The sequence below is a fragment of the Poecilia latipinna genome, unplaced genomic scaffold (genome assembly GCF_001443285.1).
Source record: "Poecilia latipinna isolate Pla-1442-1.1 unplaced genomic scaffold, P_latipinna-1.0 Scaffold2906, whole genome shotgun sequence".
Classification (NCBI taxonomy): domain Eukaryota; kingdom Metazoa; phylum Chordata; class Actinopteri; order Cyprinodontiformes; family Poeciliidae; genus Poecilia; species Poecilia latipinna.
In genome coordinates this window covers 18,150-37,485 of record NW_015115522.1, presented here as the reverse complement: position 1 = coordinate 37,485, position 19,336 = coordinate 18,150, and the positions used below count along the sequence as shown (strand labels likewise).

General features: G+C 38.8%; 1 protein-coding gene across 1 annotated transcript in view; it reads left to right on the top strand.

The window, feature by feature from the left end:
* LOC106939556 (rho GTPase-activating protein 24-like) overlaps positions 1-19,336 on the top strand; it is a 38,841-nt gene that overhangs the window by 12,939 nt on the left and 6,566 nt on the right. Inside the window, exon 2 of the mRNA XM_015021991.1 lies at positions 7,843-8,061. Coding sequence (XP_014877477.1) covers positions 7,858-8,061 — 204 coding nt within the window. The 5' untranslated portion in view covers positions 7,843-7,857. The remainder of the gene's footprint in view (positions 1-7,842; positions 8,062-19,336) is intronic.

The window sequence follows — 19,336 nt, the reverse complement described above, 5'->3', positions numbered from 1 at the left end:
TATATATATATAGATATATATCATCAATGCAGCATTGAGAACGATCCCTACCAACACCATATGAGCTGATATACAACTCAGCATCAGTGATCCTTGAGATGCTTGGCTATAAGAGCAACCATGAGACCCAATATCTTAGATTTATGTTTTTTCTTCCACCAGAATAATGTGCAGTTGCGCCACTGTGTATATATACAGTTTTGCTGTCTTAAAAACCAAATAACATATTGTTTTGTGGGAATATCTTAGAATCACTTTGGTTTCTTACACACAACTGAATGCAATACGATCTCACACAAAGCCTTTTTTGTTGGAGATTCTTCATACGTTTTCCAGTATTATCGTTTCAAAAGACAGCCACATCAGCAGTAATCTTCAATCACATGTAGAATGAGTCAGCCAGTCGAAGTCAAAGAGTAACCACTGTCTCTCCACAGGCCTGCTGCTCAGTTACCAGACATGCATTGACACATGGCGGGGCAGAAAATGGGAAAGGGTGAGCCGGGGGTGTCAATGTATCACCGCGGAGCTGGAGGAGGGGACACATGTGGCGTAGACAAAATAGACAGTGACTCATCAGTGAGCTTGCTGGGAACAACATTCTCTATTGAATTGATCCTTCTGTGCTTGTGATATTAAGCACCTCTCTGCCTCTCATCTCTCTCCATCCGTCTACTTTATCAACTCACAGTGAGCCGTGTGGGTAGCGACTGTTCCTGAACGACATCCTCACCCCTAATGAAGTCCCCTCTCTCAAATCCTGACCTCCTCGTAACCTCCTCTTGTATTAAATAATACTGGGCTTCATTTATGTCAGCATTAGGCGAATGTTTGCTTTCAATTGTAAAAAAAGCATTCTCATCTGAGGATGTTCTGAAAGCCCTTCCTCTTTCACGTCCTCCCCCGATGATTAGCGGCAGCAGCAACAACACAGCAAGAAACCTGCTGTCGTCTCACCTCTGTGTCTTTCATGGCAGGAGTCTACCGGCAGCGGACTGTGCTTGAAGTGCAGCAGCTTTGGCAGGCAAGGTTTATATTTGTCTTTGACACATGTGGGTCACAGGGGCCATATTTTGTGCCAGCTCTAAAAGAGGAAGTTACTTGGGGATATTTAAAGCGCTGACAGAACTGACTGACAATGTAAGGATTATGTCTCCACTTGTGGTTTTTTCGTGTTTTCTCACAAATGTTTTGCTGGTTTATTCACTTTCCTCTGTAAAATAAGGGAAAATGTAACTATTAAATATAGGCAGGGTCTGTCATTAAGGTGGTTCTGCCAGCTGTAACTTGCTAAGTATCTGAGTAGACTGGGTTTGCAATAGGACATTATTCAAGAAACATAAGGCTGTGTGCATTTGATTACTGAATGTATATGTAATGATAGTAGAAATTAGTCGACACATTTTGATTATTATGTTTTACATTTGGTGTGGACCAGTGTTTGAGCTTATGCAAAGTAGTAGCTTCTGAAATGAAGACAGTATAAGACACCCACGTGTTGCGTAGTTTTAAGCTCCTAAACTGTTTAACATCAATTATTACAAACATTTTGAGACTATTAGTACGTTTCATGTCTTGGACAACAGAGAAAAACTGATAACTCAGCTGTCAATCAAAACAAGACAAGAAGCAGTGTTTACATCCTGTAAAAATCTGCTGCTGTTTGCTGGTTAGCCAATTCAGCCAGTTCTTACAAATGCCTCTTCCTCTTTATGGCTGAAAGGGGATTGGTGGTCTGTTCCCTTCTTCTCTGTACTCAGTATCCTTGAAAACAGGAAGTGAATGATGTTCCTCAGTCAGCTTTTAGACCGGAATTACTGAAGCATAAATAGTTGCATAAAGCTATGTAGGTGCTGCAAATAAATTGGCTCAATTTCAAAAGCAAACGTAACAAAAATGCAATTTTAAACAATGCAAGTGTTTATGGTGGGTGGTGGTGATGAAGGATTTCAGCTTAGATATATTAATGGTCAAACCAAGCTTCTTACGTATAAGTATTTTATTTTATTTTTTTTTACAAATGAATCCAGAATGAATTGTAAGTTTTCTTTTGAAACTGATACAAGGGCAACGTCATCAGTGTACTGTGGCACCATGAGGCAGATGGTGGAGCTTTAATCCTTGACCCTGAATATATTTATGTTTACAAGTTGGCTACCCATTTGTTAATAATTTTGGCTCTTGGGGAAATGGAGAATGGCAGCAATGAAAAGAGAGAAAAGTGATGACATCCGCCTCATTGTACAAGAAGATAGAGCTGGTGCACAGTTCACAGCATAATTTTACATTTTTGTAATTACATTTTTGAATGAATCATGCACTTTCTAAATAAGTACAGCCACAACGGCACAACAGCAGAAGTATTGAAAGGTTGTTAGTTAATATCAGTCATCAGTCATTAAGTTTTACTGCTTCAGTCTGCGATGCTGCATAACCACCAATTCACTTTGCCCTCAGTTGCGCAATGTTTTGCTGTTGAAACCGGGCACTTCCTGTGGTCTCAGAAATTCCCAGCTTTGGCCAAACGATTGGAAAACTATCTTTATAGTCTTTAAAAAAAATGCTTGCACAAGTTTAATTTCCCAAAGGATGGGCTACTCTCTGCAGAGAGGCCTCAATCTACTTTCTCTCAGAGTCACACAATTCAAACAAAGATGTGTCAAACAGCAGGCTTTTGTGTGCTTCGGGCCACAGGACTTTCCCATATAGAGAACAAACAGTCTGTGTAAGCACTCAAACATAGCATTCTCTAGATGCTGCCTTTTTGCATGATCCTGTTGAATTACTACTGAAAAATCTCATTTCTGTGATCCATAATGCAGCTAATATCTGGCGCATATGATAATTGTGAACGTAGTACCTGCTTAATGGATGCTATTGCTTTCATTAAACACCATTTGTTACATCACAGATTGTTTTATAATCATCAACTGTAGAAGTCAAATATAGGATCTTTTATCATTACCTCAAAGTGCAGCTGTCATAATTACATAAGGGTTATTAAATCTCTCTATTTATGATTTCACAGACAGACGGTTATTTTTAAATCAGCATGCAGCAGACGTCCCCGGAGTCTGACACCAACCGTCCGCTCAAGCGCTGCCGGTCGACACGGTTAGACATAGACTTGGTCTTAATCCTGTTGCGCACAAATAGAAACAAAATGACGATGACTCGAAAGACATGTTGCTCTCAAAGAAAATGCTCTCCATTCTCCTCTCTTGCACTTGAGGATTTCGAATACGTCTGGTTTAATGTGACTACCGCCAAGCCACAAACTAGGGTGCACCCTGCAAAGAAATTGCATGCCACAACTCCTCAGAGGTCTGATTTGCAGCTAACTTTGTGCTGTCCTGCCGGACGCACAGTGTTTATGGATGCATTGGTCTCTGCTGTATACTGAGCTGTTGTTGTTTACAGAGAAGGTCAGAGTGGCTCTTCCCACAGACTTCTCGGAATGGTGAAAGTTCGGAGGCATGCTGTGAGAACATCCTGGAGCATGCTTTGACTCAAGATGTCACTGGATGCTGTTTCAAAGCTGCAACAGGGGGAAAAAAAAAAAGAAAAAAAAAAGAAAGAAAAAAGTCAAAGATGCTATCCAGTCGTGTAAAAAGAAACATGGATCTCCAATACAAAATTTTGTAAAATGCAAAGTTGTTAATTTAAAAAAAAATGCTGATTGTGTTTTGCTGGCGTTTGGGCCAATGATATATCCAAGGGACTGAAGAATCAATGACATGCTTTGATTTTTCAGCTTATCAGTGATAAGTTGATATTGATGAAAACTATACCAGATGACCAAATTTTGACTTAGATTGAAATATGTGAGCTGATGTATTTGACCCAAAGTTTAATTTGGATAATCTTCTCCCATGCTCCCAAACTCTGAATTGCAAAGCTGAAGCAAAACAGTAATGATGACAGTAAGTTGGTTCAGATATTTTGCACAAATCTGTTTACGTCCGTGTTAAAAATATTTTCATCTGATTGGCATATGTCACCTTCAATAGTTATGGGATTTACCAGCAAAGTTGCACTGCATGCCGTCTGAACTGTACTCTCTAGAGTTCCCAAATCTTTTGGCTTCTGACCCAATAAATAATAGTGGAGAAGACAATCTCGACTTGTTGAATTGCAGCCCAAGTGGGGTTCCAACCTCAACAGTGGGAACCACTCGTTTAGCTTATTGGAGCTATTGGAGCAATCTCTCTGTTTGAACGATGGCATTGTTTCTGCCTTTCACTTACCAAGGCTGTCTGCAATTAGATGAAAATATAGACTGTGCAGTAGGTATGTGTGTGGCGATGCTAACTGGTGGGATTTCGCTCATTAAATGTCTGCCTGTCAATTTTGGTTTTTAAAGTTGTTTTAAAGTTCTGCAGAAAAAAAAATGTTGGTAGTTGCAAATCCTCTTTATGGAAAGCAGTGAACAGCGGAAATGATTTTATAAGAAGCTGATTTGAAAGTATTGCGGAAAATAAGTTTTCTGAAACCCCTGCAGTGTTCTAACATACGATTCAAAGGTTTTGCTGCAGCAATAAGAATACAAGTAAACAACCCTGAAAGAGAGAATTTGATTAAAAAGTGTATTTATAAAGACAGCGCAGAACAAGTAAAAATGCATATGGACATACTAAAAATATGTGATATGTGTGCAATATATTGTGTTTCCAAAGATGCGTGCATGTGGAAGGTTTGATCTTAAACTTAGAACACAATAACAAAACAAACAGAAAACTGACTGTGTTGCTGAACATGTGATAAAATACAGTGATGGATGGATGGATGGATGGATGGATGGATGGATGGATGGATGGATGGATGGATGGATGGATGGATGGATGGATGGATGGATGGATTTTGAACACCAAAGCTTATGATTAAATATCTCATATTTGCCTGGTTAAGATATTCTCTTTCTGCTTTTCCAGTCTTGTAGCTTTACCGCAAGACTTATTTTAAACTATCTTGTTTCGCTGCTTATTTTGGAGACTGTGACTCGAGGGGGAAAACGCTGCCATAAATAGGCTGCACATACATCTACACACAGGTGTCTTACAGGGACGCAGCAGACGTCTCCAGCACGCTGGTTTCAATCTGCTGAGTGGACACAACAGTCAGGCCATTTTGGGTTTTTTGCAATTGTTTCATAAAAACGCTCAGAGCCACATCTGGCACCTTTAGGACGGTTCACAGGAACAAAGACTGGCTTTGTATAAATTAGAGTTTTGTAAATAGATCAGCCATCTTATCTTTTGAGTCTGTTAATTTGTAAACAAGACAAGATGATGTTTTTTTAATTCATTGACTCGGGTAGTTAGTTACAAGCCCATGATTTGCAGGCTAACTGATTTTCTGTCCTCAAAATATGTGTATGTGATTGTCCTGATCAAAATGCATACATTTCTTTCCACTGATTCTATTTATGCTGTTATTTATGCTCTCAACATGCCCACAGAAAATTTATGAGAATGTATTTCCTGCAGACAAAGCCTCAGTGTGATGTAAATTTGAACTTATATTGCCACTGTCGACCACCTAACAGTTATTTACACCAAGAGACGCAGGAGTTATTTATGGTTTCAATTCATACTGCAACACAGATCAGTCCCAGCAGAGCTGTTGCAAAGTCCTGTGCAGAAAACATGACGTTGTGGAGCTAAATGCTATACCTTCACCCACACACTGAAAATTCATATAAAATTGTTTACCTGATTTCTGTGCAGGTATGTATCTGTTTGTCTGGCATTTATAATATAGTGGAAACAGGTGAGTTCCTCTGGTGCATGTTGGGTAATCCTATGAAATAAGGAATCATTTCTTCCATGAACTTATCCTACATTTGGAAGAAGATTCCACCCTGCTTTGTACCCAACATATTTAAAGATTTCAAAAGAGAGGAATGGAAGATAATCTGTAGATTAAAACTCCACAATGTTGTTGTCTTGGAGCAAATATTTCTTGGAGAAATTCAGAGGAGTGAACATACAGGAACATGTGATTCCCATTATCCTTCTACAGAGAATTATAAAAGTATTCCCTCCCCTTGACCGTTTGAAGTTTTCCAACATTTTGTCACATTAAAACTACAAACTTTAGTGTGTTTTACTGGGATTTCATGTCACAGAGAAACAAAAAGCAGTGGATATTCCTAATCACGCAACTAGATGCAATTCGATCCAGCCAATTGCCTTCTGAAGTCAAGTAATTGGCGGAAAAAAAGTTCAACTGTATGAAATTTCACTTTGGTGCATTTCCAGCTTTACAATAAAAGACTTAGAGGTTTGTGGGAGATCATCATGAACCAAGACACAAAGATAACAGGTTATAACTAAAGCTGTGGATGAATTTAGAGCAGGGTAAGGCTATAAACTGCTTTTCTTAGGCTTTATTCAGTGAAGAGCATAAAGAGTATAAAACAAATTCAAACCTACCAAGACATGACCAGCCACCTAAACTCACAGGCCAAGAAGTCCTTGCCAACTGGAGTAACTAGAGAGATCTGCAGCTCAGGTGGGGGAATCTATTTTCAGGACAGCTGTCATTTATAGATGACGCCCACAGCTACTCTTTATTCAATTGCTCAACTAAGCTTGAGCAATTTTGGACAGGGGAAGCAAAAGTTTCAGGCTCTGGAAAAATAGTCCAAAACTACAGCAAAAGGTAGTTCTGCAGAACAAAAACACACTTTTCAGGTTGTTATGTGTAAAAAGAATAGAGTTATAGACACACCTTTTCCTTTCACCTCACAAATATAAGCTACGTATTGTTGATCTGTCCCATTGAATCCCAGCAAAACACATTGGAGTCTGTGGCTGTAACATAACTGTACAATGGGACTCTCCATGACCACAGAGAGTTATGATTGCACCACAGCAGACGTGTCGCACTTGCTCCACTTCTGCGGAGCGGCATCTGGTCCTCATCTGGACCTGGGGGCTGGCTGGACATCCCCCAAGTAAAGCACAATGAGCGCCACTGACAACATGGCAACGCTCAGAGCTGACAGCAGCAAAACTCAGCACATGTCACTGACTAAAGCAGAGGTATGTGTGTTGATATGGAAACAAGATGTGCAGAATGCTTTTTTTTTTTTTTTTTTTTACTCAGTACGTGAAGGGCAATGTATCATAATTGCAGATGTGAAAAAGGTTAACTGTACCTAAATTATGCTAAGGTGAAAACAAGAACAAAACGTCATCCCCAGCTTGCTACATCTTGTACTTGCAAAGTAGAAATTGTATTTGTTTCTACTGACACTATTTTGAAGAGCTAAAATAATGTTCAAGATTAAAGCGTCCCAGTAAAGTTTGAGACTCTTGTGGTTGTCTGTTTCTTTCACTTTTTAAGCTTTTAGTTGCTTTAATATTAAATTTTTTATTCAGTAACCAGAGTCACTTGAAGGATTTACAAAGTCCTGTCACAACCATAAGTACTTGATTCACCTTTTGGATAAAAAAAAATAAAAAATCAAACTGCTATAATGGTGATTTTGAAGAATATATTCGTTTGTACTGAAAAGTTAGTAGACAGGGTTTAAGACACTTAGAGAAAAATAGATAAGCCAAAACAAAGAAGCCTGACAGGCCCAGCAGTTCATGGGAAGACAAAAACCTGAAGGAGAGGCTTGGTCTGTGCACTTATTTGCTTTTAGTTTTTCCTCCTCCCACAAGTTCATGTCTGCCTTTGTGTCATCATGTCTCTCAACCCACACTGGTTCAGCCTCCATTAAAATGAAAACACACAATTAGACTTGCACAAAAGTTTGTGTCATTAGCAAGCAAAATTCAGAAGACAAACTCTTCAGCCTCTGCAAGTCGGATAACTTCTATTTGTTTTTAGATTGAAGCTGCCGCGATGGATGACCACAGCGTGTCCCACAACAGCAGTCCTCAGCGCTGCGGAGGTCAGTCCAGCTCTGAGGGTCAGAGGTCAAACGTGATCAGGTGCGGTTGGCTCAGGAAGCAAGGAGGTTTCGTGAAGACGTGGCACAGTCGCTGGTTTGTTCTCAGAGGGGAGCTGCTCTACTACTACAAAGATGAGGAGGAGACCAAACCCCTGGTAAGTCTCTGAAATTATGTCAGAGATGCTCACTGAAACTTTCTTATTTTGAGTTTTAAACAAGCAAATCAAAAAAAAAAAAGAGAGAGAGAGAGAGAAACCCCCACCAATGTTATCCATGACCTACTGTATCAGCTGTGCATATTTTGGCAAACCCATCCATCCAATAGGAAATGATTCAGGCGTTGTTAAATCAGTAACTAGCTGTGAATACATAAAAAGGGTAAATGCTTAGAATGCATTCAAAAGCTTAATTACTCTAAGCTTTCATTGACTAAAGTGAAAATGCAAGGACGGTTTGTTGCACGTTAGAGTCTGCATTCTTCTAATGCCACAACATAAAAGGTGTCAGGTGAGCTCTAAGCACTAACACACACACCCACGTCTAAACTGGTGGTTCCAGATACACTGGAAAACAATAACACACAGAAGGGCGAGCAACGGAGAAAGCTGTTGGCATATTTTTGTGTAGTAGTTTCTTTGCTTTTATCACAGTGCAAATGAGAAAAACACTACACTTATTGCTATCTTCACTTAAAAAATAGTCATAATATTCAGCTCTTTATTGAGTTAGAGTAATCTCACATTGAAATGTTTTGAAAAATACAATATTTACTTTTACGTGGCAAAATAATCTAACATTTTATCAAACACCATTTGTACAGTTACAGAGAGTTGCATCTTGCGGGTCATCAAGTCTCCATGACAACAATTAGACGCAACCTACATAGCAACTAGGAATCGCAGAAATAAAAAAATAAAAAAAAAAAAAACCTCTTTTGCGGCAACCTGTTGTAGGGTTACATAAGGAAGCAGCGTGTTTGACTTGTTTCCGTAGTTGCAGCTCCAGTTAACTCAAATGTTGCAACCTACCATAATAAAAGCTTACAAAGTTATCATTCAAGCTTGGGCAGTAGTGGTGATTTATGAGGTAAAAGCAAAAATAAAAATGTATCTTTTTACTTTGAGCATTAAACTAATTATTGACCAAATTATTTTAGTAATTCTAACTGGCCTAAAAAAAACAATAAAACATTCAAAATGGTAGCATGTCTGTCTGTACAGTAGCCTACGAGTAAATATCTGATTTCATGGGTGCAGTTATGACTCTTCTATCTACATTCTTGTGCATAAAGACTGAAATTGTCGAAGGATATCCCAATTATGTCACATGTTGGCATCGTGTTGCACATTCGGCAGCATTTCAGCTGTCATTGGAATTCAATTGTAAAACCAGCCCTTCATTTATACCTTTAGCCTGCTTTTGTCTTTTCACACTCACTCACTCTTATTTACTCGTTAGGAGCTCAACGAGGGCTGTTACCAATTTGTATTTCCAACAGGCAGAATAACAGAACAGAAGCTCTTCACAAATACACAAGAGACCTCATCTTTCTCTCTTAGCTTTTCCATCCAAACAGTATGCTCCCTCTTCCAGAGGAAACTCGAGCGCAATTGAAACTTTCACGTTGCTCATCCGGACACACACTTCTTTGGCTGATTTCCTAGCGTGAAGTTCGGCCAAGCCGAAGCCACATCGGCAGTAAAAGTCTCAGAAGGTTGAATCTGCAGACCTGAAGGCGGGCTGCTGGCCAGACAGGAGGGAGAGTTATTCTTCACTGTTAGTTACGGGAGCTCTGGGTCTCGGGGCGTTCATTTATAGTGGAAGGTGACTTTATACGAGGTCTTGGTGAGGTCGCTGTCCCAACGCTGTCGCCAAAGTCGCTTCTAATGAACGCTAAAGCGAAATTACAAAACTGCTTTTGTAGCCCATCTTCCGGTTTACTCTTAGCAGATTTATTACTGCACCTGCTCGCTTTACCACCTGGAAAACATGGTTTGCTGCTTTCCTCCTCTGCCCTACTTCTCAGCCAAAGCCATAATCAACACCTGAAACTGCTACGTTTTTGCAGCGAATAGAGGTTTGTACTGAAACTAGGTCAGGTGTTGAGGTAGAGGAGCATTGAACATTCTGATACCAATGTGTCTTTGACCTCCAACTCAGAGCAGCATGGAAGGTAATAAAAGTCACATTTCTCACCCAAACATAGTATTAACCCTTGTGTTTACAAATGGGGTCCAACCGACCCCACACACGTAAAATGTGTATCATTTGCCACAGTCCTCCACGTTTGCCTCTGTCCTTGCACGCACAAGGGTTAAAACAAATGCGAGAAAAGTAATCCAGCGTCATTACTTAAGAGAAAACACGTGTAGGGCAAAGAGGAGTCTGAGCAGCACTGACTGAAAACTGTCCCATCATTTAACTTCCCAAGATCAGGGAGAGAGCAGGTCAAACCCACACGCACGAGCGCCGAAATCCGCCAAGACACACTTAATGATGGGCCTGTCACGAGCTACGAACTTGATAAAACGGAGGTGTGAAGCCATATCTAGATCAGCTATTAATTAAGTCTCTCCCCCGCTGTGACGTCTCTATTTGTTCTGCTTCACATTGCCCTAATTGCTGCCTCCCCCGGTTGGAGAAAGAACAGCTGCCCTTTTCTGTTGCCATGTGGAAACACAAAAACATGAAAACTGCAGGTACTATCTGTTCTGCACTAATCTGATAATCTTTTATTTTTATTTTTTTTTTAATTAGGGGAAAACAGCGCAGAGTCATAGAAGCTACTTCAGTGATTTATAATAATAATTTAGTTTTTATTTTTGTCAAAATGCTTTGAAATCCACTAAAATGACAACTAAAGTACTAAACTGTTTTAAAGCTAAGGAGATAGTCTGTATCCCTATAGGAATAGTACTGCAGATTTTTCGGGGAGGATGTCAAAACGGCGACTCTTTAAAACCGGGGAGGAATCCATGCCAACTCTACACTCAGCTAAATTAGCATAAACTTTCAAGAGCCACTTGGAGATTTAAATGGGAATTCAAATTCTTTTTAAAAAGACATATACAATTACTCAGCTAATAAAACGACTCTAAGAAATAATAGCATTAGGCCTAAAACTGGTGGGTTAATAAATTCAAAACGAAATTCTGGGACAACTCGAGCTTCTTTGAGAGAAAAAAAAAAAAGAAAAAGAAATCAGCCTCTTCTCCGGTTTTATCTCAAAGGTATTTTCTTATTCAATATCATTAACATATTCATTGCAGCCTTACTGCGTCCAGGGATGATTCCTCTGAGGAATTCAGATCTGCGTGGATAAGGTTATTTGAGAAGATGTGTCCTTTTGACCGCTGTGGGCCGGTCTTGTGAGAAATTCTGAGACCGGCGCACCGGGGTCCTTTACAGTGGGGCCAAACCTCTCGGAGCAACGTGAGGAATCTGAAGAATGGAAGTCAGATGGAGGTGAAGGGTCACTGAAAAGCACGCAGAGGGCAGGAGCACGTGTAGGCTCAGCATCAACATGCCATCTGCCTGCCCTCACTCGTCCGTGGAGACGACGTATGCACGCTCAAGCAGGCCGCGCGTGCTCACTGGAGATCGCGAGGCGCGCACTCGCACGCGTGCACTCGCGTTTCATCTGGCTCGAGCACACAAACAAAGACAACCACTCACGCAGCAGCAGAAATGAGATGATTATTGTAATTTAAGCCACTCAGGATTGGACCCGGGTATGCCAGCGAAGCAAGAGGGGAGTTAGACGACATTATGACGGAACAGAAGAACTCTGGGTGAATACATTAAAACAATTTAATGGAATAAGGAATCATAGACAAGTTAAAATGTTATTAAGATATTATAATTCCAGCCACAACAAGTCTGGGGATGGATAAATAATTAAAATTCACAGGACTGAGGAGTCACATTGAACTCAGACAAAATGAAAAGTAGCGACTTCTTATAATGAATCGGATCAAATCAATAATTCAGCAGCACGATGAAGCTCTGAAAGTGTTTTGCTTTCTCTGCATAAAATGGAAACTGCTTGACCTTGGCATTTAGCTGGGGGTAAATAAAATGCCACTGGAGTTGTAGGATCGTGAGTTGTGCAACAGTTCGTCTTTTCTCGCATTTGTCCGTATTAAAACAGTAACTCTGTTGTCACTTTGATGTTGACAGTCACAGAAGGCTATCCGCAAAATTTGACAGCAACATAACAAAGGCCAAGTGAAATGCTAAGAAACGAACATCCCCCGATCTGATCTGATTTTGAGCCACAGACTAAATTACTAAGTTACTAAATTCTCTTTAATTTAGTAACTGAATTCATTTTCCGCAGCAGCCTAAATACACTGTTGTTGGAAAGCCTTTTATTATCACCGAGAGACACTTCGCTTTCTTGCTGTCCATGTTTGTAGAACAGACCCTGAAGTATAATTACTGTTTTCAAAGAAACGTTGTCGGGGGACAGCTTTGTTTGTCACGCTCTGCATTTTTGTGTTGGAAGGAAACTCGCAGCAAGTTTGTGCAAGTTCTGCTTTGTCCAAAAGATGACGTGGCAAACAGTGTCAAATACACAGCCAGGTGTAGCATTTTTTTTTTTTTTTTCAGACGACGTGAATCTTATCCAAGTTATGTAACGTTGAATTCTGCGTGATATTCATCCTGCATTCCACCGGAGACATTTAAGTCACATCTTTCTGGTGGCGGCTGCTGACAATAACATATCAGCGGTGAAAGTGGGATCTTGCTTCTTCTATTCATATAGTGGAGCTATTTTTATTGGGAATATCATCAGATTATTAATTGAGCGGGACTGACTGGTCATTGATTTTAGCAAACCAATGATTTTGTTATTTTTAGTTTGAATTACAGTTGAACTCCTGCTGTAAAAAAAAAAAGTAACTTCACAAGATTCCAAGAAGAACAAGCAATTTCCATGGATTTATTTTGGTTCTACCCTTGTTGTACATTGCAGTATCAACTGTATAATAATATTTCAAATATATTTCATCCATATTTGGTCTTCCTTTTTTTGATTAAATAGAAAAAGAATAGACAGAAAGAACAATATGAAAGTCTTAGACAACAGGTTACATCAGTGGAGTTAAGGAGAAGCATTTATCTCTAAAATGACACAATTAACATATTAAAAATATGCAAACTAACGTAAGGCAATAGAAATAGTGCATTAAATCTATGATAAGGTTTTGTTTTTGGTATTTTTGGCCGAAAAGCTGACTCGTGCAAGATATCAGACAGTAAAAAAAAATGTCTTCAAGACATAAAGTGGGTATAAAAGTGGCGATTATTGCCAGGTAGCATTTGCACTGATACACAAGATCCCATGAAATTAATACTGTGCTGACAGGGTGGAATAAGAGCTCTTATGAAAGCTATAAATTTTCATTCTCTTTAAAACTCTGATATTTCTCTGGACCTAAACTGATCCATCACATGGCACTGCAAAAGGTGGCAGTCACATTATGTTCCCCGGAGGTATTTACTGTCCCCAGATGAATCTTCTCACTGTAATAAAACCACACCTGACATGCAAATGTCTCAGAGTGCTGTAGAGCTAAGCTGTAGTCTCCTATATTTGTATAACCGTTTGGTATTTTTAGTATCTGAATGCGATTGATATTTGCAGTGTATGTACGTTCCATTTGAAATGTTTCCATTCGGCTTATGACGGTTGTTAGTGTGATAAGCGTAAAGCCTAATGATGCGGAGAATTACTTGTAGCAATCGCTGACTTTAGCGATTACACTCGGCCATTCCATTGTTGTGTCTGGACACATTTTTAACAGAAGGAAGAGTTTGGATCACTTTCATTTTTCTATTGCACAAACAAGTCATATTTAAGGGTTGAGTTGCACAGGGGTGCATAGTGACTTTAGTATTTGATTATCACAGCAAAATTGTCTTACAGGAGAAGTATTTCTGTCTTTACTACGTTTTATTGACCTGTATATTTGCTACAGGTTAAGGCTACTACGAGGGACTCATATGATCATCTATTATTCAGTGATTTGGTATTTGTATCCGATCACAAAGAACAATCTAATATCTTGCAGAGTATAAAATCCTCTTGTAAATCTGTGGTACTGCTAGATTGAAGCAGAAAACTAATTTGTCCAGAAAACTATTGATGAGCAAGATCGCATTTCATTTAGCCAGTGCACTTGGTCATTCGGAAAGCCATACGTCATCCTGCAAGTGTTGTCTTACCGAATATGGAAACAGGAAATGCATTGACGAAAGTCTAAGTTTTACTTTGCAAACATTTTGATTTCATTCTCAGATCTAAGCAAATAGATTACACCAATAGTTTTAAGAAAATGGCTGGATGGGGGGGGGGGCGGCACCATGAATGAGTTCTCCATCAGTATTCAGTTTCATTAACATTCTGTCCCTGCAAAGTGAACAATTGCAAGATATCAAGTCGAAAGAACTCTTTGACTCTAACAGGAGTAGAATAAATTATCAATTTCATGGCATTACACACTATTAAAGAAACTTCTGTGCTGTACCAGGACCATTTATTTGTCCCCTTTTCTGTCTGTTTTCAATTTTATCATTAAATAAATCTTCAAAGGAGATTTTCTCTTATAGTGGAAGAACTGCAAACCCTTCAGATAATGTCCTTTTGTTTTATTCAAGGTTGCAATAATTGCTTTGGCTCAGTCACTGTTTTATAGAGTAAAATAGACCAATTTCCTATTTTGTGTGGCTCAGTATTTCCTTTTTATTTTAGGCTTCAAAAACTCTCCAGCTCTTTCTTGCAGAGACTTTTTCTTGGGATGCATATTGCTCTTCTGCACCATTATAGAAATCTGTTTTACCAATTATCTTACAACTGAATGGCAATTTGAAATAGTAAAATGAGAAACAACCGAAAGTGGGTAGAATAAGCAAAAAATGTGACTCAAATAAGAGGAGCACTACTTCAACATCTTCCTACTCAAGTAAAAGTAAATAGTAGAAATTCAAGAAATGACTAGAGTAGGAGTAAAAAAGTATTCCTTTAAAAGGCTACTCATTACCAAGTAACGAATCAGAACATCATTAAATGTTACAAGGATCAGGCAGACAGAGAAAAAAAGTAATGTGCAAATTCTGGTACAAATAAATAACATTGTTACAAAATAACAGAAGAAGGCAGAATAAACACTTTTCCAGTCAATATTTCAAAATATAATACTTATAAAGCTAATACTTAAGCACGTGTTAGAACAAGATATGGTACTTCTATAAACAATAAATAGTGTTGACTGTATCGTCTCGACCTCCAAATGGCTCGAAAGGCACAGCAGACAAAAAAATGACATTAGAGCAACAAAGCTTGGCTACAAACAAGACGCTTCGGATTCCTGTAAATTGTAGGTTTGTGTCTACCTCTGGTGCATGTTTGTTTTTTAGCGACGTCACTCGCGGTGAGTGGAGTGTCCAGCAACGTGACTCAAGTAGGAAAAGCGATACTTCATAATAATACTCAACTAAATCTAAAAAAAAAAGAAGATGGTATGTAGTAAAATTGTACTCTTAAAAGGTTTTATGTTGTTGTTGTTTTTTTAAGGTACTCAAGAGAAGGTCTCTGAGAAAAAAGTTAAGAGAAACTACCCACCTCTGGAAACAACATATGGGTCAAGCACAATTGTAGTCCTTTAGTTTGCGGTAAGGAAACTAAAGAACTGAGATTCCTGCTGCTCTTGGTGACGATCTGAAGGGTCACGAATGCAAAAGAACAGTGATTACTGGATTAAAAAGACAGCTGATCAATGAACACTCAAATTACTTGTTACAGCCGAGGTTTGTGGTGTATTGACTTCAGCTGGAGATTTTATCTATTTGCAGTATAAATCTGGTTTCGCCTATAAAATAAACCTGTGCTTTTCTGTTTACTGCGTCTCTTCGTTGGGGTCAAACCTTTAAATAAACTGAGGCTATCTCCACAATAGTTACTTCTTATCATGACACACAGACGGTAAAAGAAAAACACACATGTCCATATCTCGATTATGATTGCCGTGATATATCACTTAATTACGTGAATTATCCACTGATGATGCAGCTTTAGTTTCACTGTCACCACTTTCAGGAATCAGGATCTTCTTTTTTTTAGTGTAAAATATTAGTTTCACACCTGCTCTGAATCACCAAACAGACTGAGAAAGATAATATGTTGGGGACGGGTTGGGATAGAAATAATGGAGTATTTAACATATCCTACACCAGCAGAGTCAACATTCAATTTTAAAAGGGAAATTGAGTCTTTTGAAATGTCAGTCCTACATCCTATTGCATTCCTGAACTTTAATGTATTGTTTATTTTCTATTGTCACTATAAATATAGAACTTCCTGTTTTTTTTAAAATTATAATTACACAGTATATGAAGCCACAATATTCATTGCAATATCAATGTGTGCAATACTGCAAAGGGCTGCTTGGATGGATTATTTGGGTGATAAAGTGGTATTTAAATTCTTTATGCCAACATAATATCTGAGCAGATGGATAGACTCGCCATAATTGATGCTCACAGTTTAAATATATCCATATAGATTAGAGTGAGAAAACCATCATCTCAATATTTAACAGCAATATTATATGAATGTTTTCCTAACATTGTGCCGTAACATTTCAGATGAACCTGTAAATATGTTTATTTTAATGTTAGAAACATGCCACAAACCTGTTTTAAATAGTTAAGATTTCCTCATTTCATCATCTAATTTGAAACAGGAAATTTCAGATAAATGTTTATCAAACTGCTGAGACTGACTTAAAAGAAGGAAATATTGGTCCAACAGAAGCACTGACCAAAAGTCACCTGGACAAAATTCATTAATCAAAAATCATCAGGCGATATCTTCATGCAGACTGTTGATCAGCTTCAGACAACAAAAGGCTCTAAAGGTGACTAAAGTGCACGTGTAGATGATGCGTGAACTCCAAAGCGCTTGTTTCGAGAATGCCAGGGAACGATTTAAGCAAGACTGCTGCATTTTAACTCCACAATTATAAAGTCAGGGAAGAACTTCCTGCGCCTTCCAGAAGAATTCATATCCCATAAACTTTTTTTTTTTGCACATCGGCAACTTGCAATTACAAATGTGGCATGGCAGGGGAGAAGGATACATAGTTTTCCAAAGTGTTTACACATAAAAAAATCTAAACTATGCTCCGGGCATTTCTGTTCAGCCCACTTTTCTCTAATCCCCTAATAGATTCATCTTAGATTAAGCGGTTCAGTGGATATTAAAAACTTACTAATTTAAGACAAATTCAGATCTTTTTTTTTTAATATTGAAAATTGTATTACTTCTCTATAATCATTTGAGTTCATCACATGAAACCTCAATGAAATACATTAAAATGTCTAATTTGATCAAAGGTAAATTGTTTTGAGATGACAGGTGTTGTAGATTAGTGCTTTGTAAACAGACTGATTTGGATTTAATCAATTCAAGGGGAATTCATATGTAGTGCCCTAAACAGAGCATTGGATTAGACCATGTTGAGGGTAGTTTCACCTAAAACATGTTTTATATGACATCTGCTGGTGAGGTGAAACAAAAGGCTTTATTCTTAAAATACATGAAATCAACCTATCAGTAACAGAGCTTTGAAAATTAGTAAATGACATGGGGATAATAGTGCCATAATTTGCCAACAACATAAAACTTTTCATTCATTAACAACAACAAAAAAAAGTTGTATTTGTTGTCAAGCAGTGCAGAGGCAAGGGGGATTTTGCAACAAGTGGTTACTTCAGCGCTTAAAGTTTTGTTTTCGCTTGTTTTTTATACATATATAAATAAAATAAGTAGCATGCACATCTAATTGCTCCAGTTTGAGCAGGACAGTCAGTTAAACTCGTGAACATGTCGTTAAAAGAACAAAGTCGCAGTCAGCATCCCGCATCAAGCATACTTGGTTGCGGTCTGAAGAAAACACTGGATTTGTCAAAATGTGGAGCGAGCACGGTGCTGGACGCAGCCTCAGAGACAGCTTCCTGACGAGCTTTCAAGCCTCAGCCTCCTGCTGTCACCTTTTTACACAACATATTTCTCTGATCCTCATGTGACTGCTGTGCATGCGTCTGAAGTTTCTTTCTATTTTTTTTTTTTGTCTGAATATAAAAGATAATGAGTTTTGTGTCACTACACAGACTCACAAAATGATCTCATTCTACTTAACTTTTCAAAATGCACACACACACACACACAAAAAAAAGATAAACAGTTGGTTTGAGCTCTTTAATGAGTAAATATCACTCTGTCTGAGGTCGCAAACAAGAGGCCACCGGGTACGACGTATGGAAAGTGTGGCGGTGGCTTAAAGCAGAATGTTTGTGGTATTGTTGTTTTAAGGTTTGGGAGGGCCTACAGACAGACATTTGTAAAAATCAGAGTCCCAACGTTAAAACGCTGCATTGAAGTTATCTCCTGTTTCCTCCCAATCGATTCAACGTGCGCAGTGAAAAGATCTGTGTTCAATGGAAGCCGGCCCTGCAAGCTCCTTTTTAATCCAGAGTTATTGAAGCAGAGCAGATTCTCTTCCCGGCTGCCACTTCAAACGGGTCTTTTCCCTCTTCTCTCCTCCACTCCGGAGCACGCCGGGCTCGTCTTTATGACAGCCTTTAAAGCACTTCATCTGGGGCCTCAGGTAGGGTTTCTACTTCCTGGTTGTCACAGTTATGGCTCATTAAAAAGGAAACTGACTCCCTCTCAGATCTTTATAATGTGTGTAAGTCCTCAGTACTGAAGTTGTCACCCAAGCACATCTTGTCTGAATTAGCATTAACCCTGATAGAGGTCAGTGTAATCACAGTCAGATGCTGCACTCACGCACTGAGGTTGTTAATAAAACTAAATTTCTGAGGGATTCTTCAGTAAAGGGTCAGGGGAAGAAAATGTTAAGAGGACGGAGCGAAATAATAAAAAAAACCAGTTGCATCAGTGAGACAAACCTCATTTACATTGTTGTAAAGAACAATTTACGCAGTTCTGTAATTCAGTTGAAGTCGAAGAAAGCTGGAAAAAAAATACAGACATTTTAAAAAGTCTGTTATTAGTCATTGTGATCCCCTTTCACACATTTGAACTTCTGTCTTTTGCTACTGGAAAAGGGTCAAAATGGACTCCTACATATTAACTCATATCAACATTTTCTTGCCTTTGACTAATCATGTTCCTGACAGAGCCGTAGATTTAGCATTTATTTACAAATGACAGGCTATCGATTTGGCACTACAGGAGGGAAATAGGGCCAGTGCACGTAAGTTCGGCGTGAACAAAACCATGGTTCGGCGTTGGAGACGGAGGACTGCGTCCTTAATCCAGCAGATTTATTGGAAGCAGATGGAAAGCCGAGAGCGGCAGAGATACCAGCGGCTTATTTATATATATATATATATATATAT